The sequence below is a fragment of the Bos mutus genome, chromosome 23 (genome assembly GCF_027580195.1).
Source record: "Bos mutus isolate GX-2022 chromosome 23, NWIPB_WYAK_1.1, whole genome shotgun sequence".
NCBI classification, from domain to species: domain Eukaryota; kingdom Metazoa; phylum Chordata; class Mammalia; order Artiodactyla; family Bovidae; genus Bos; species Bos mutus.
The window spans coordinates 12,520,935-12,536,004 of NC_091639.1; the positions used below are offsets into that span (position 1 = coordinate 12,520,935).

The 15,070-nt window shown below is 40.8% G+C and overlaps 1 protein-coding gene across 1 annotated transcript in view; it reads left to right on the top strand.

The window, feature by feature from the left end:
* Positions 1–15,070, top strand: part of CAP2 (cyclase associated actin cytoskeleton regulatory protein 2) — a 140,111-nt gene that overhangs the window by 96,491 nt on the left and 28,550 nt on the right. Inside the window, exon 7 of the mRNA XM_005898225.3 lies at positions 2,912–3,017. Within this exon, the coding sequence (XP_005898287.1) occupies positions 2,912–3,017 (106 nt within the window). The remainder of the gene's footprint in view (positions 1–2,911; positions 3,018–15,070) is intronic.

Below are 15,070 nucleotides of genomic sequence, written 5' to 3' on the forward strand. Positions count from 1 at the left end.
GCTATTATACTAAACAGAATAAGACAAAAAGCAACCACAGTACTCTCCTCCTCTCATAGAGTTTAGTTATTCTGTTAGCTCTTCTGGGAAGAGCAGCTCTAGAGACTTCTGACTTCTACACACCTTTTTTCCCTCCTGAGGTCTCTTCCACCCTAAGGAAGCTTCACTTAAGCTCTGATACTCAGTAACAGACTCCCTGCACGCATAGAACTGTGGTTGAGTGCCCAGTGATACAACTCCAAATGTTGCCACTTTGTGTTAGAGACTACAGAACTGTGCAGTATGAATGAGAACAGGCATCAGAAATGCAAGACAATCTGCCCACATAAAAATAGCAGTTCAGGAAAGAACAAGTTTAAGTTGCAAAAGTATGTCAGCATTAACATGAAAGACCTCTTTACCTAGTCCCTTCTTGGGATATGCAGACACACGCCTGTACCTGCCTATTCGGGACGCCTTGGCCACCTCCTGAGCCTCTGCCTTTTTGCACATCACCCTTGGAAGCCATTTTTGTTTTTATCTCCATTCATCAGCTCCTGTCCTCCAGTCCCTACTTTTGAGTGTGTCTTGGGGGCCATGGTGTGAGTGATTCTCCAGGTGTTGTACAGCCAAGAGAGTTAAGAGTTTGCACTTTTTTGTGCACACACAAAGAAAGTCTAGCATTTGTTCCTCTTGATCAGCTATTAGGTAGAAAATCTACTTCTGACAGCATCAAGGACAATGCATTTAAACTTAATGGACCACTCGAAGACTGTGTAGTGTGCTGGGGAAATGCATTCAGTCCTAAGTCACCACGGAGCTTCCAGGAGTGCCAACCTGAACAAAGCAGAATGCTCCACAGCCGCTTGCTCACACCCATTTATGTGCACACCCAAGTCAGCAGTGCCTGCACTTTGTGTGGGCTCAGTGAGGGCTGCAGGGTGTTGCAGACTCATTGATGAGGTATCACCAGTGTGGCAGGCTGACGGCTGCCTGCCTGACAGACAAGCCGTGGGTGGAGGAGAATAAAGGTGGGCTTCCTTGTGGTGTACACAGAAGGGCTGTGGGCAGTGGACTCGCATCTGTGCAGCCTTTTCAGCTGGCTTGACTGGCTGCTCAGCTCTTCTGTCAATAAATGAAAAGAGCAAGTTAATTATTTTGACTTTCCAGAGGTAAGACTTTTCTGAGTCATAATCTTTAAAAGTCACCCATCCCGCATAGCTTCTTCCAGGGGAAGTGGAACTGAGGCTGAGTTGTCAGCTCCTGAAGTATAGTGAAGTCCTCCTCAATTTGTTGTCTCTTAGACACGGGCTTCCCTGGTGGCACAGATGGTAAAGAATCCGCCTACAATGTGGGAGACCTGGGTTCGATCCCTGATTTGGGAAGATCCCCTGGAGAAGGGAAAGGCTACCCACTCCAGTATTCTTGCCTGGAGAATCCCCATGGACAGAGGAGTCTGGTGGGCTACAGTCCATGGGGTTGCAAAGAATTGGACACAACTAAGCACAGAGTCTGCCTTTGGGTTAAAAGGGACCATGTTGTTATTCCTTACTACACGTTTAGCTAGAACTTTCTTCAAGTTAAAATGATACTGTAATAGTTAAAAGAAAAATAATTTGCCTGTGCAGGTTTGGACTTCATGTGTTAAGCTTTTTAATATAAGTATATTGAATGTGCAACCTGCTTTTTCTAGAATGCCTACAGACTGTATTGTGCATACATATGTACATATGCACATGTATGAATTAAATGACCATATAATAGATAAACATGTGGATTTGGGGTTTTGACTGTAAAATTGAGAGGAAGTGACAATGAAATATTTCATAGATTTGATTAATGTAGTCAGTAAATCTAAAAATGTGGAACAAAATCACTCATGTTTTTCCTTTTTGAGGGGCAGATAGTTATGAGTTCATTTCCCCATTTTCCTTTTCTTAAATGGCATGACTTAATACTCTGGAGTTCTAAATATGCTCATGGTACTTAGAACTTTTCAAGGAAAGCAAAATATATCCAGAGACAAGTCGTTATTGACAAAGGCAAAATAATAGAGATTTCCTTCCAATATTGTCTTCAGATTAATGGCCCAGGTTTGTGATTAAATTTTTGGTAACAGATTTCATCATTTTCTCATTTACCACTACTTTATTCAAAGTAGAAAAAAATGTGTGGTTGGAAATTATCCAAAGGAAATGCAACTATTTTTGCCTGTTTATATTATAAGTTTAATGTTTCTAACAGTTCTCCCAATCCTATATGTTAATCTAGTTTTAAAAGGTAAGTATTTTATCACTTCTTGGTTGAGTAAAATAGGAATAAAAATACTGGCCGTGCCCTGCCTTGCTTTCATTGTCATTATGAGTATCAACTTAAGGTAATCTAAGTGATTGTCCCTTTACAACTGTTGAGTGTTACCTATTTGTAGGAAATCATTTTTCTTACTATAGCAACTTTCCTTATCAGTCCAGAATTCTCCAATTTGGTTACACTTTCAATCGAATAATTCCACAAATTATTTGAAAACAAGCCAAAGGACCTTTTTTCTTTTTAGTACCATTCTCCTGCCTGAAAACACATTGTTTTTCATTTTGCATCAGAAGCAGTACAGAAAGAAATGATCTCCCCTCCGTGTTCATCTCCCCGTGAGAGATGGCACGAGAATGAGCTGACTGGGTTCGGTGGATGCTCTCTCCGCGGGCCTCTCTGCTCCACACCAGACCTCAGGGCACTCGGCTCCTCTCAGGGCAGACCTGGACCATATCCTTCCGAGGTTCTTTTCAGACTCAGTTCACAGTTACTGGACTAGAAAGACCGTTGTTCCAGAGTCATCTGGTGCTTTAGTTATTAGATTGCCATGTGCCTTCCAGTGTTGTTAAATTTTTATTTTAGATCCTAACAGCCCTCTCTTCCACTCTCTTTTATGACAAAGTGATCTACGTCATGTGGATTGGGTGAAGTCATATCTGAACATTTGGAGCGAGCTTCAAGCATACATCAAGGAACACCACACCACAGGCCTTACTTGGAGCAAAACAGTAAGTACCCAGCCCTGTTCCCCCTGGCTAACAAAAGGTTATGAAGATACTCATTCTCAGTAGCCTGGTAATTTTAGAATTTACCTCAAGGAAAACATAAGATAAAATATACATATAGAAGCTACTTATAAAAAATGCCATTGGCGTAGGAAAGCCTGGGAACTGCCTGCATGACAGACAAAGAGAAATTGGTTGAGTTGTCAGTGGTAAGAACCTAGTGGAATGCTCTGCAGCCATCAAAATAACAGATACGGTGATTACAGGTGATGAGATGTACCAGTCAATGTTAAGTAATAGAGTACAAATGTTAATGAGCTCTAAGATGACATGTTTATTAAGAAACTGTGTAAGTAAAATTGAAGGAAACAAGATTTTAAAATAGTTGTAATTTTAAGCAGATAGAATTATGAATATAATTTTTAATGTTTTAAATTTCCTTTTGGCATTTTAAAGTTTACTAAGTAGTATTTTTCAATACTTAGGCAATCCTAGTGATTTGAATGGTATCCTAGTCCTAGGATAAAACCCCAGCCTGAGTCTGTTCCAGCTTGAATTCCCACAGAAGAATCTGATTTGATATTTGCCCTCTTCACCTTGTTGCTCGTCTTCCGCTCTCACTGATCCAGCGCTACCAAACTACCTGCAGAATTCTGAGCACGCGCAGTGCTTAGATTGAACCAAATCACACTGTTGTTTTTCAAATTTTGCACGTCTCATATTTAACCTTATTTGCAATGTCCTGAATATCTATTGTATAACCATTAGTGGTTCAGTGGTAGAATTCTCACCTGCCATGGGGGAGGCCTGGTTCAATTCCCAGCCAATGCAAGAGCACACAAGTTTTAGATCTTCCCAGGTGGCACCAGTGGTAAAGAACCTGCCTGCTGGTGCAGGAGACATAAGAGACATGGGTTCAATCCCTGGATTGGGAAGGTCCCCTGGAGGAGGGCACAGCAACCCACTCCAGTATTCTTGCCTGGAGAATCCCATAGACAGAGGAGCCCTACTGGACATAGAGTTGCAAAGAGTTGAACACAACTGTATCAACTTAGCATGAACATATATCATGCTCTATGACCTAAGTTCCCTGGGGAACTCTTTTCTCTAAGACTGAGTTCCAACATCACCTCTTTAAGAAACTTCATTGATCTCCTTTGGCACCCTATCTGGGTTGGTGATCTTCCTCTCTGCTTCTTTCACATCTTGAATATACCTCAGGCATAGTCTGTAGCATATAGAATTATAAAAATTTATGTTTTTAGATCTCTCCCACTGGATTGGAAACATCTGTGTCCAGGTCCTCACATAGTGCCTGGCATGGAGTAGGTACTCAGTAAATTGTTTGAACTAAATTGTGACTTAGGAGACTCTTAAGATCTTCCCTGCTCTTTAAAATCTCTGCACTTGTTATGAAAAGGCTTCCTGTGGGAACTTCCTTCCATTTGAAATGAATGTTAGGGGCTTGCATGGTGGTCCAGTGGGTAAGACTCTGCACTCCTGATGAAAGGGGCCCCGGTTCGACCCCTGGTCAGGGAATCAGATCCCACATGCTACAACTAAGACCTGGTGCAAATTAAAAATAATAAATATATAATGTGTTTTATTTTTGAAAAAGAAATAAAAAGACAGCTTTCAGTTGTCACAGTGGATGGTCTAACCAGAATAAATGTTGAAAAGATGAAGTGGCGCATTTGTGAATTCAGTTTAGAGGTAGAATGCTGACTGTCCCCACAGTCATAACCAGCAACTAACCCTCGTGCTGAATGTTGATGTCAGTAGCACAGGATTAATACCAAGACAGAATTTGTGATTTTTCAAGGGAGTGTGGAACTCCTGTATTTGTTCCCCAACCCTTGACCTCTAATGACTGATGCTTCTTTTTACATTCTACTTGGCCTGTTTTCTCCATAAGAAATGCAAGATATTGCATACTGGTTATTTTTCTTCTGCCCACGATATTATGATTTCTGTGAAGAGAGTTCAAAAACATTTGAAGGGTTTTAATATGGATGAGTATATGTGGTAGGTAGGTCTTTGTGTAGATTAATTAAAATTATTTTTCATAATTTCCAATGAAATGCTATTTGGCTATAGATCAGTTTGTCATAAAAGGGAATTGTCACATGTTTGCCATGGAGATAGGACATCATGAGAGAACAGAAAACTAAATATCAAGACTCCTTGGATGTCTTATTATTTCATAGTTAGATAAATGGGAAAGGAATGAGGATCCATTTGTGGGAAATAACTGTGTCAACAAATGCTGGCCTATTAATTCTCTAATAGTGCTCATGGAAAATGAATGGAAAATTCCTTTTTAAACGGTTTGCATACCTCTAATGCAATGTAAAAAACTGAGCAATTGTGCTTTGAATATAAAAGAGAAGGAATGACTATTACAGAAAAATAAATGTGGTTGTTTTCCTTTGTTCCAGAGTAAATACTTATCTTTTCATTATGTTCTTTAGAAATACATACTTTGTAACAATGAGCCTTAAACTTGTAAAGGCAACCCATAGTAAGAAATACCTTTTAGACACACACACCCCCCTCCTCACAATACTACAAGTTTCACAAAATACTTTGTCTTACCACGTGGAATGCATTCAGATATTTTCTTTTGTGTTTTGCTTTCTTTTTTAAATAAAATCTTGGCTGAGACCCACAAATTGACATCATGATCGATTTGAAAAACATGCTATAAAACAAAATGTTATATCTATATAAGTATAAATATTTATTTTGTTGTTGTTCAGTCATTCAGTCATGTCCAACTCTTTGCAACCCCATGGACTGCAGAATGCCAGGCTTCCCTGTCCCACACTGTGTCCTGGAGTTTGCTCAGATTCATTGTCCATTGACTTGGTGATGCCATCCAACTACCTTCTCATCCTGCCTTCAGTCTTTCCCAGCATCAGGGCTTTTCCAATGAGTTGGCTCTTTGTATCTGGTGGCCAAAGTATTGGAGTTTCAGCTTCAACATCAGTCCTTCCAATGAACACCCAGGACTGATCTCCTTTAGGATTGACTGGTTTGATCTCCTTGCAGTCCAAGGGGCTTTCAAGAGTCTTCTCTAGTACCACAGTTCAAAAGCATCAATTTTTTGGCACTTAGCCTTCTTTATGGTCTAGCTCTCACATCTAAATGTTTATTTGTTATAAAATATAATCCTTAGAGCATACATTAGGAGACATGGATTGCCATAATAATAGTGACAGCTGTTATTTATTGAGCATAAGTTATGATATGGGCAAATTCAATTTAAAATGGTGACTGTTATAAAGCAGAGCAGCTGCTTCACTTCTTTCATGGAAACATTGTATGATAAAGTTTTGACCAGATACTAAAAGTGAGGAAAAAATATATAAGAGAATGTTGGCTCAACAATCACATCATATGTGCAAAATCGTTCAACAAGTCTTAAGAACTCAGCAGTGGCCACAGGACTGGAAAAGGTCAATTTTCATTCCAATCCCAAAGAAAGGCAATGCCAAAGAATGCTCAAACTACTGCACAATTGCGCTCATCTCACATGCTAGTAAAGTAACGCTCAAAATTCTCCAAGCCAGGCTTCAGCAATATGTGAACCGTGAACTTCAAGATGTTCAAGCTGGTTTTAGAAAAGGCAGAGGAACCAGATCAAATTGCCAACATCCTCTGGATCATAGAAAAAGCAAGAGAGTTCCAGAAAAACATCTATTTCTGCTTTATTGACTATGGCAATGCCTTTGACTGTGTGGATCACAATAAACTGTGGAAAATTCTTCACGAGGTGGGAATACCAGACCACCTGATCTGCCTCTTGAGAAATTTGTATGCAGATCAGGAAGCAACAGTTAGAACTGGACATGGAACAAGAGACTGGTTCCAAATAGGAAAAGGAGTTCGTCAAGGCTGTATATTGTCACCCTGTTTATTTAACTTATATGCAGAGTACATCATGAGAAACGCTGGACTGGAAGAAACACAAGCTGGAATCAAGATTGCCAGGAGAAATATCAATAACCTCAGATACGCAGATGACACCACCCTTATGGCAGAAAGTGAAGAGGAACTAAAAAGCCTCTTGATGAAAGTGAAAGAGGAGAGTGAAAAAGTTGGCTTAAAGCTCAACATTCAGAAAACGAAGATCATGGCATCTAGTCCCATCACTTCATGGGAAATAGATGGGGAAAGAGTGGAAACAGTGGCTGACTTTATTTTTCTGGGCTCCAAAATCACTGCAGATGGTGATTGCAGCCATGAAATTAAAAGACGCTTACTCCTTGGAAGGAAAGTTATGACCAACCTAGACAGCATATTCAAAAGCAGAGGCATTACTTTGCCAACAAAGGTTCGTCTAGTCAAGGCTATGGTTTTTCCTGTGGTCATGTATGGATGTGAGAGTTGGACTGTGAAGAAGGCTGAGTGCCGAAGAATTGATGCTTTTGAACTGTGGTGTTGGAGAAGACTCTTGAGAGTCCCTTGGACTGCAAGGAGATCCAACCAGTCTATTCTGAAGGAGATCAGCCCTGGGATTTCTTTGGAAGGACTGATGCTGAAGCTGAAACTCCAGTACTTTGGCCACCTCATGTGAAGAGTTGACTCATTTGAAAAGACCCTGATGCTGGGAAAGATTGAGAGCAGGAGGAGAAGGGGACAACAGAGGATGAGATGGTTGGATGGCATCACCGACTTGATGGACAATGGTTTGGGTGAACTCCAGGAGTTGGTGATGGACAGGGAGGCCTGGCGTTCTGCGGTTCATGGGGTGGCAAAGAGTCAGACATGACTGAGCGACTGAACTGAACTGAACTGAAAAGTTGAGGTTAAAAAACTATTACAAAGTATATTATAAAAATTGTCTGTTTTTAATTTTAAATCTAAATTATTAAAAACCACATAAAAGATTCTAAAACATAATCCCTAGCATAGATCAAACTAATTTCTTCTCATTTACTATGGCTTGGTGACTTACCAGAGAAGTAAATCATAAACAATTATAGCCAGTATCACAACATTCTTTTTATAATTTTTTGTCTTTTTCGGTTATCTGTTTTAAACGTACCAATGTGTATGTGTCAATACCAAACTCCCAGTCTGCCTCTTTCCCTCCACCCTTCCTCCCTGGTCACCAGCCACGAGTTCATTCTCTGAGTATCACAGCATTCTTGCAAAGAAGAAGGAAAAGGCTATTAGAATTATCTGATAAAATGGTCTTTGGGAGGAAAAAATGAATAAAAATAATTTCATTTATTTGCCCAGTGATCGCAACTCTGCAAAAAGTATGTATTTCTAAAACAATAAGGATCAGAGAGAATGCAGAAAGGTGGGATGTTGGCCTTCACTGACACTACAATATTCAGAAGCTGTAAGGAATCCATTCCATCTCAATGGGCAAAGTCGAAAGGCTTATGGTTGTGAACATCTCAAGTATTTTGAGGAACCGCCCGTTTCTTCTGTTTTCAGATTGGCCCTTGAGATTTGAGCTCTGTGGGGTTTGAGTGACCAACAACATGCTGCTCTGGGCTGAGTTTCCAAGCACGCATTACTCTGAGAAATCTTTCCCTTGAGTTAACAGTTGGAACTGAACGTACTGCTCCCACCATCCAGCCTTTGCGTTCAGACTGCAGCTGTGCCAGGCAACTGTTGCTCCCTTCCGTTGTCCCACGAACTATAAATCTTTGAGGCCAGCGCTCTTTCGGGTCGGTGATTGGAGAGAAGGTCCATGTGTGTGCGCACAAGTGTGTTGGCATCGGGATGGGTGTGTTTGAAGGGAAGACGCAGCTGTTTAGTAATGTGTCTGGAATTTCTTGTTACATTTACTGTGGTGAATGGAATCTTCTCGCTCTGTAAGCATTTCTTCACATGACCATGGACTGTAAAGACTCTACACCAGAAATGACTTGCGGTTTTCCATTAGTTTAATTATTGGGAACTCTTTCTCCATATTCATTTGGTCTCCTCAGCACTGGGTTTCAAATGCACTTTGTTGAATAAATTGATCTTTTGGCAGGAACCCCTTAGAGACACTGGTATATATTATCCCTTGCAGTTGGTCAGATTTGTAATATTGGTTGGCAGTTCTGCAAACCAGATAGCTTAAGCTAAAAGAAGGGAGACCTAATCTTTACACTTATAATGACTGAAATAACTGATTCTTTCCATGAATTGTCCAGATCAGCATTCCAACTTTTATTCTGTTCTCTGTAGATCTAGCCAGGTCATGAAAGGAATTCTATGAATAGGATACAGCATGGCTGTTTTCTTAACTTTCCGGTGTGAAATTTGTTGACATATTTTTGTCCTTTTATGTGTCTTTCCAAATTAGTTTTGAGAACAGCTAGGGTATAATTATTTATAGAATAGAATAAAACTACACGTAGATGAATGTGTATGAAGCCTTGTGTTGTGGTGATTTAATTCTTTCTGTTAATAATGTGGATTTTTAAAACCTATCCTCAGGGACATCCACTGGGAGTCCAGTGGTTAAGACTTTACCTTCCATTGCAGGTGGGTTCAATCCCTAGTCAGGGAGCTATGATCTCATGTGCCTCATGGCCAAAAAAACCAAGACATAAAACAGTAGCAATATTGTAGCAAATTCAATGAAGACTTTAGAAATGGTCCCCATTGGAAAAAATCTAAATAAAAAAGAAAGAAATAGTAAAGTCTATCCAGTACACCAGATGTCAACCATCCTAACCTCCCCTGAACCTCCAGTGAATGAAATCACCGGCAGTGGTCACAATTAGACAAGGTGGGGCTTGATTTTTCAGGGTACTTTGTGATCACTTCTTTTCCTCCAGGCAGATATTTCTTTTCAGCCTATTTCTCAATGTAAAGGCCAGATGTCCATTAACAGAGCAAAAGTTTAACAGTTAGCTGGTGATCAAATTAAAACACAGCCAGAGGATAGCCTGACTCATAAATAATGTAGAGTCTGTAGCACATCATTAAATATGTATGTCTCGTAAATTTTCAAGTCTTCTGGCCTCTCTGGTTTCTCCTTGATTTTTACAAGCAAAAATTTCCTCAATCTTTTATATCAAAATTTTCATTTAGAACTTGTACCAAATCTGTACCTTAGGTTTAATAATCAAAGTAAATAGGTGATACCTCAGCCAGTGTGTTGTTTGTCTGGACCACAAGCTCATTGATTTCCTCTATGGGTCTATGGAGAGTGGCTCTCTCCAGTCTCCCTGACCACCACGGTGGTAATTACTCCTGGGTTTTTAGCTCATCTGGGGGTCTTTGGGTGTCCAGTTCCTTTCATTCTCCTGTGGAAGAGATCTAGACTGCTCAGAAGGAGTTAGGTGTGCTCTTAACTGAAAGTTAGAGAACATTTCATGCAAGGGGAACATCTCATGCAAAGATAGGCACAATAAGGACAGAAGCAGTATGGACCTAACAGAAGATATTAAGAAGAGATGGCAAGAATACACAGAAGAACTATACAAAAAAGATCTTAATGACCCAGATAACCACAATGGTGTGATCACTCACCTACAGCCAGACATCCTGGAGCGTAAAGTGAAGTGGGCCTTAGGAAGCATCACTGTGACCACAACTAGTGGAGGTGATGGAATTCCAGCTGAGCTATTTCAAATCCTAAAAGATGGTGCTGTGAAAGTGCTACACTCAATATGCCAGCAAATTTGGAAAACTCAGCAGTGGCCACAGGGCAAAAGGTCAGTTTTCACTTCAATCCCAAAGAAAGGCAATGCCAAAGAATGTTCAAACTACCACACAATTACACTCATCTCATGCACTTGCAAAGTAGTGCTCAAAATTCTCCAAGCCAGGCTTCAACAGTATGTGAACTGAGAACTTCCAGATGTTCAAGCTGGATTTAGAAAAGGCAGAGGAACTAGAGATCAAATTGGATCTATGGAGATCCATCCAGTGGATCATAGAAAAAGCAAGAGAATTCCAGAAATACATCTATTTCTGCTTCATTGACTATGCCAAAACCTTTGATTGTGTGGGTCACAACAGACTGTGGAAAATTCTTCAAGAGATGGGAATACCAGACCACCTGACCTGCCTCATGAGAAATATGTATGCAGGTCAAGAAGCAACAGTTAGAACTGGACATGGAACAACAGACTAGTTCCAAATTGGGAAAGGAGTACGTCAAGGCTATATATTGTCATCCTGCTTATTTAACTTATATACAGAGTACATCATGAAAAATGCTAGGCTGGATAAAGCACAAGCTGGAATCAAGATTGCTGGGAGAAATATCAATAATGTCAGATATGCAGATGACACCATCCTTATGGCAGAAAGCAAAGAGGAACTGAAGAGCTTCTTGATGAAAGTGAAAGAGGAGAGTGAAAATGTTGGCTTAAAACTCAACATTCAGAAAACTAAGATCATGGCACCTGGTCCCATCACTTCATGGCAAATAGAATGAAAACAGTGAAAGACTATATTTTCTTGGGCTCCAAAATCACTGCAGATGGTGACCGCAGCCATGAAATTAAAAGACACTTGCTCCTTGAAAGAAAAACTGTGACCAGCCTAGACAGCGTATTAAAAAGCAGAGACATTACTTTGCCAACAAAGGTCTGTCTAGTCAAAGCTATGGTTTTTCCAGTAGTCATGTATGGATGTGAGAGTTGGACTATAAAGAAAGCTGAGCACCGAAGAATTGATGCTTTTGAACTGTGGTGTTGGAGAAGACTCTCGAGAGTCCCTTGGACTGCAAGTAGATCAAGCCAGTCTATCCTAAAGGAAATCAGTCCTGAATATTCATTGGAGGACTGATGCTGAAGCTGAAGCTCCAATACTTTGGCCACCTGATTCGAAGAACTGACTCACTAGAAAAGATCCGGATTCTGGGAAAGATTGAAGGCAGGAGGAGAAGGGGACAACAGAGGATGAGATGGTTGGATGGCATCACTGATTCAATGGACATGAGTTTGAGCAAGCTCCAGGAGTTGGTGATGGATCAGAAAACCTCGTGTGCTACAGTCCGTGGGGTTGCAAGGAGTCAGACACAACTGAGCAGCTGAACTGAACTGACTAACAAAGGAACTCGAAATGCATTGAGAATGAAGTTAGGTTGTAAAGGGCTCTGAGTTCAGCTTGAAAGAGCCTGCAGAAATTATGGGACTTGCCTGGGTCATGGCAACCAACTCCACGATTCTTGCCTGGAGAACCCATACTCCCTGCTTTGGAAGGTGAAGGCTTCACCTCTAGATCACCAACTGTGTGTGTGTGCTAAGTCGCTTCAGTCATATCCAGCTCTTTGTGACCCTATGGACTGTAGAGTCAGAGAAGCCCACCAGTCTTCTCTGTCCATGGGGATTCTCCAGGCAAGAATACTGGAGTGGGTTTCCATGCTCTCCTCCAGGGGATCTCCCCAACCCAGGGATTGAACCCGAGTCTCCCACATCTCCTGCATTAGCTGGCGGATTCTTTACCACTAGCGCCACCTGGAAAGCCCGTGTTGACATAAACCTTGTTAATTAGACTTCTTGGTGGGTAGGCAGGGCAACAGAGGGCTACATTTGATTTGTGTCTTGTGTTTTGTTTGTTGGGGGGACGGGGGGCGGGGTTGTTGTGGTTGTTGTTCTGTTGTGTTTTCATTGAAGTGTAGTTGACTTATAATATTATATTAGTTTCAGGTATACTGATTTGGGTCCTGAAGGATGAGTAGGAGTTCCCTAATTGACAGTAACGGAAAGGGCAGTTCTTAGCAGAGAATGCAGCACATGCCCATAGGACATGAACTAAGTACTTTGAGAGCAAGAAAAATATTCACCTGAGTTTTCACCATGTTGCATTTGAGACACAGGTGAGATGTCCATCTCGATGGGGAGGTGAAGCAGGCAGGTAAAATGCAGGTCTGAAATTCGGTGAAAGGGGAGACTTAGAGATGATAATTAAATATTTCCAAGAGAAGACAGGAAAAAAGAGAATATGATGAAGGATAAAACCCTGTGGTACACTGTTACTTAGAGAATGGAATAAATCAATCAAAGAAACAGAGAAAGAGGAGGAGAGCTAAGAGTCCAGGGTCTAAAGCTCTAAGAACAATAGGCTGGCCTATCAACTGTGACAGCTGGGGGAGGGTAAGGATGGAAAAAAGACTTTGTGTAATGATATCTTCATTATTTATAGACCAGGTGTCTGATTTGAAGGATTATTGCTTATAGCTTCAATCTCTGCCTTTTGAAATTTGGGCATTATTCGTGGATTTTATTTTTACCTTCATTGTATCTTTAGTAGAATAAGTGTAAGTCAGAAATAAAATATCTACAATTTCATAAACAGCAGTTTAGAGTTAGCTGTACTATGAAGCTGTATGCAAGCTTTTTATATTTAGGACTGTTTTTATTATCTCATAAATACCTTTGAGTTTTGTTAGTCAATCAGAATGCATAAATATTTTTAGAGTATTTAAATCTTTATCTCCCTAAATCAACCCAGTAGTGACTTTTGAAACTGCCTAATTTAATAATGAAGATTATTTTATTAACTAGGACTTTTTCATAACCAAGAATTCAAACTCTCTAAACCCTGGGGCCAGCAAGTTAATAAATGTTCTCAATTTATTGAAATCATCACCTCGGGAATATTTTAATTAAGATGTGTGCATTTCAGATTCTTTAAGATGTTAATGTTGAAGGCAGTGGTGTAATTGAGGGTGTCCTATTGAGGACTCTGTCCTCCAGCCCTTCATAGTCAGGAGGTTGTGGCTTAAAGGTGCAGGCAGAAGTGCTTCGTGGAGCAGAGCTAGGAGGTATCTGGATAGGAGGAGACTTTGAGTGAACTTGGCTTTCAGTCCCAGCCTAGAGCAAGCTATTATACAATACCCCCACTCACTGCCCTCCAAGTTTTCATTCACCCCTGAGGTGCCACACCTCTGGGTCCAACCTCTTAGCCTTCACTCCCAGGGGAATGCCTCTACTTCCTAATAATTGCTGCCAGGGCTGAATGGCTTTATCCACCTCCTTCTCCCTCCCCACCTCCAAGGAGAAAGACAATGGCAGATGAAGTTTTTGGCCCATCCTTTTTGGGATACTAAGTGGTAGCAATTTTTCCTTCTTTACAAGTGAATTTTATCTTTTCAAATGACCAAAAGCTATTGAGACCCTCTTTAGAGAGGGGTTAATTCAGGTAATACTCTTTGGTCAAAAGGAGCAGAATACAAAGGCCTACATGATTATTTGGTGCGTGTGTGTGTTTCTGCAAACAGTCTGAAAGCAGTCCTCAAATAAAGTTTTGAGTACTGGTAGTTTCATCCAACAAGTGTGTCGCCTCAGAAGCTAGTGCTTTGAAAGACTTAGTGCTTAAATGGATCTGTACGTTCTTGGGTGATTAGTAACAATTCAGTTGCATTTGTTCATTGTAATGACAAAGCTCATGTACCCTCCTCCTGGAATCCCCTTCCTCTTGCTTCCCTCTGTCAAATCTGACCCAACTATCTTTCAGGGTCTATTTCGAATGATCTTCCCTCCAAGAAGCCTCTCTGACCTCCCCCCGCTTATCACTTTGCCCTTCCTGGCTGGAACAGAACTTCTTTAGTACTTAAGATCTGTACTTCTTCTATGATGTTCGGCACTTTCTACCTTATAAAGCAGTTACTTGTTCACTTTAGTAAATATTTATGAAGTACCTACCGTGTTTCAGGCACCCGGCGCATTACTGGTGACATTAAGATGAATAATGAGTGGTTTTTCAGAGCTCCGGCTCAAGAGGTGACCAAACCTGAACTCACAGACAAATAATTTCACTTTTAATGTGAAGTATTATAATAAGGGTGTTCCTACCAGATCCTTGCAATAGGGAAACAGAAAACTTCCTCTTAGAAGAGTTCCAGAAAGCCCACAAAAAGAAGAGAACTTTGAGTTGAGCCTTGAAGATTTTGTAAGAATTTTCCAGATAGTAAATTGGGTGAGAACCTTCCAAACAAAGGCACAGGCTGAGCAGAGACGCGAAGGCTAAGAGCCAGGTTCCTGTTGTGGGGGAGCACAGATGTATCTTCTCTCTCCTCCGAGAGAGCTCTTTGAAAGCATCGTCCTTCTCCACTCTGCCTGAGATCTGCAGCAGTGACTAGTACA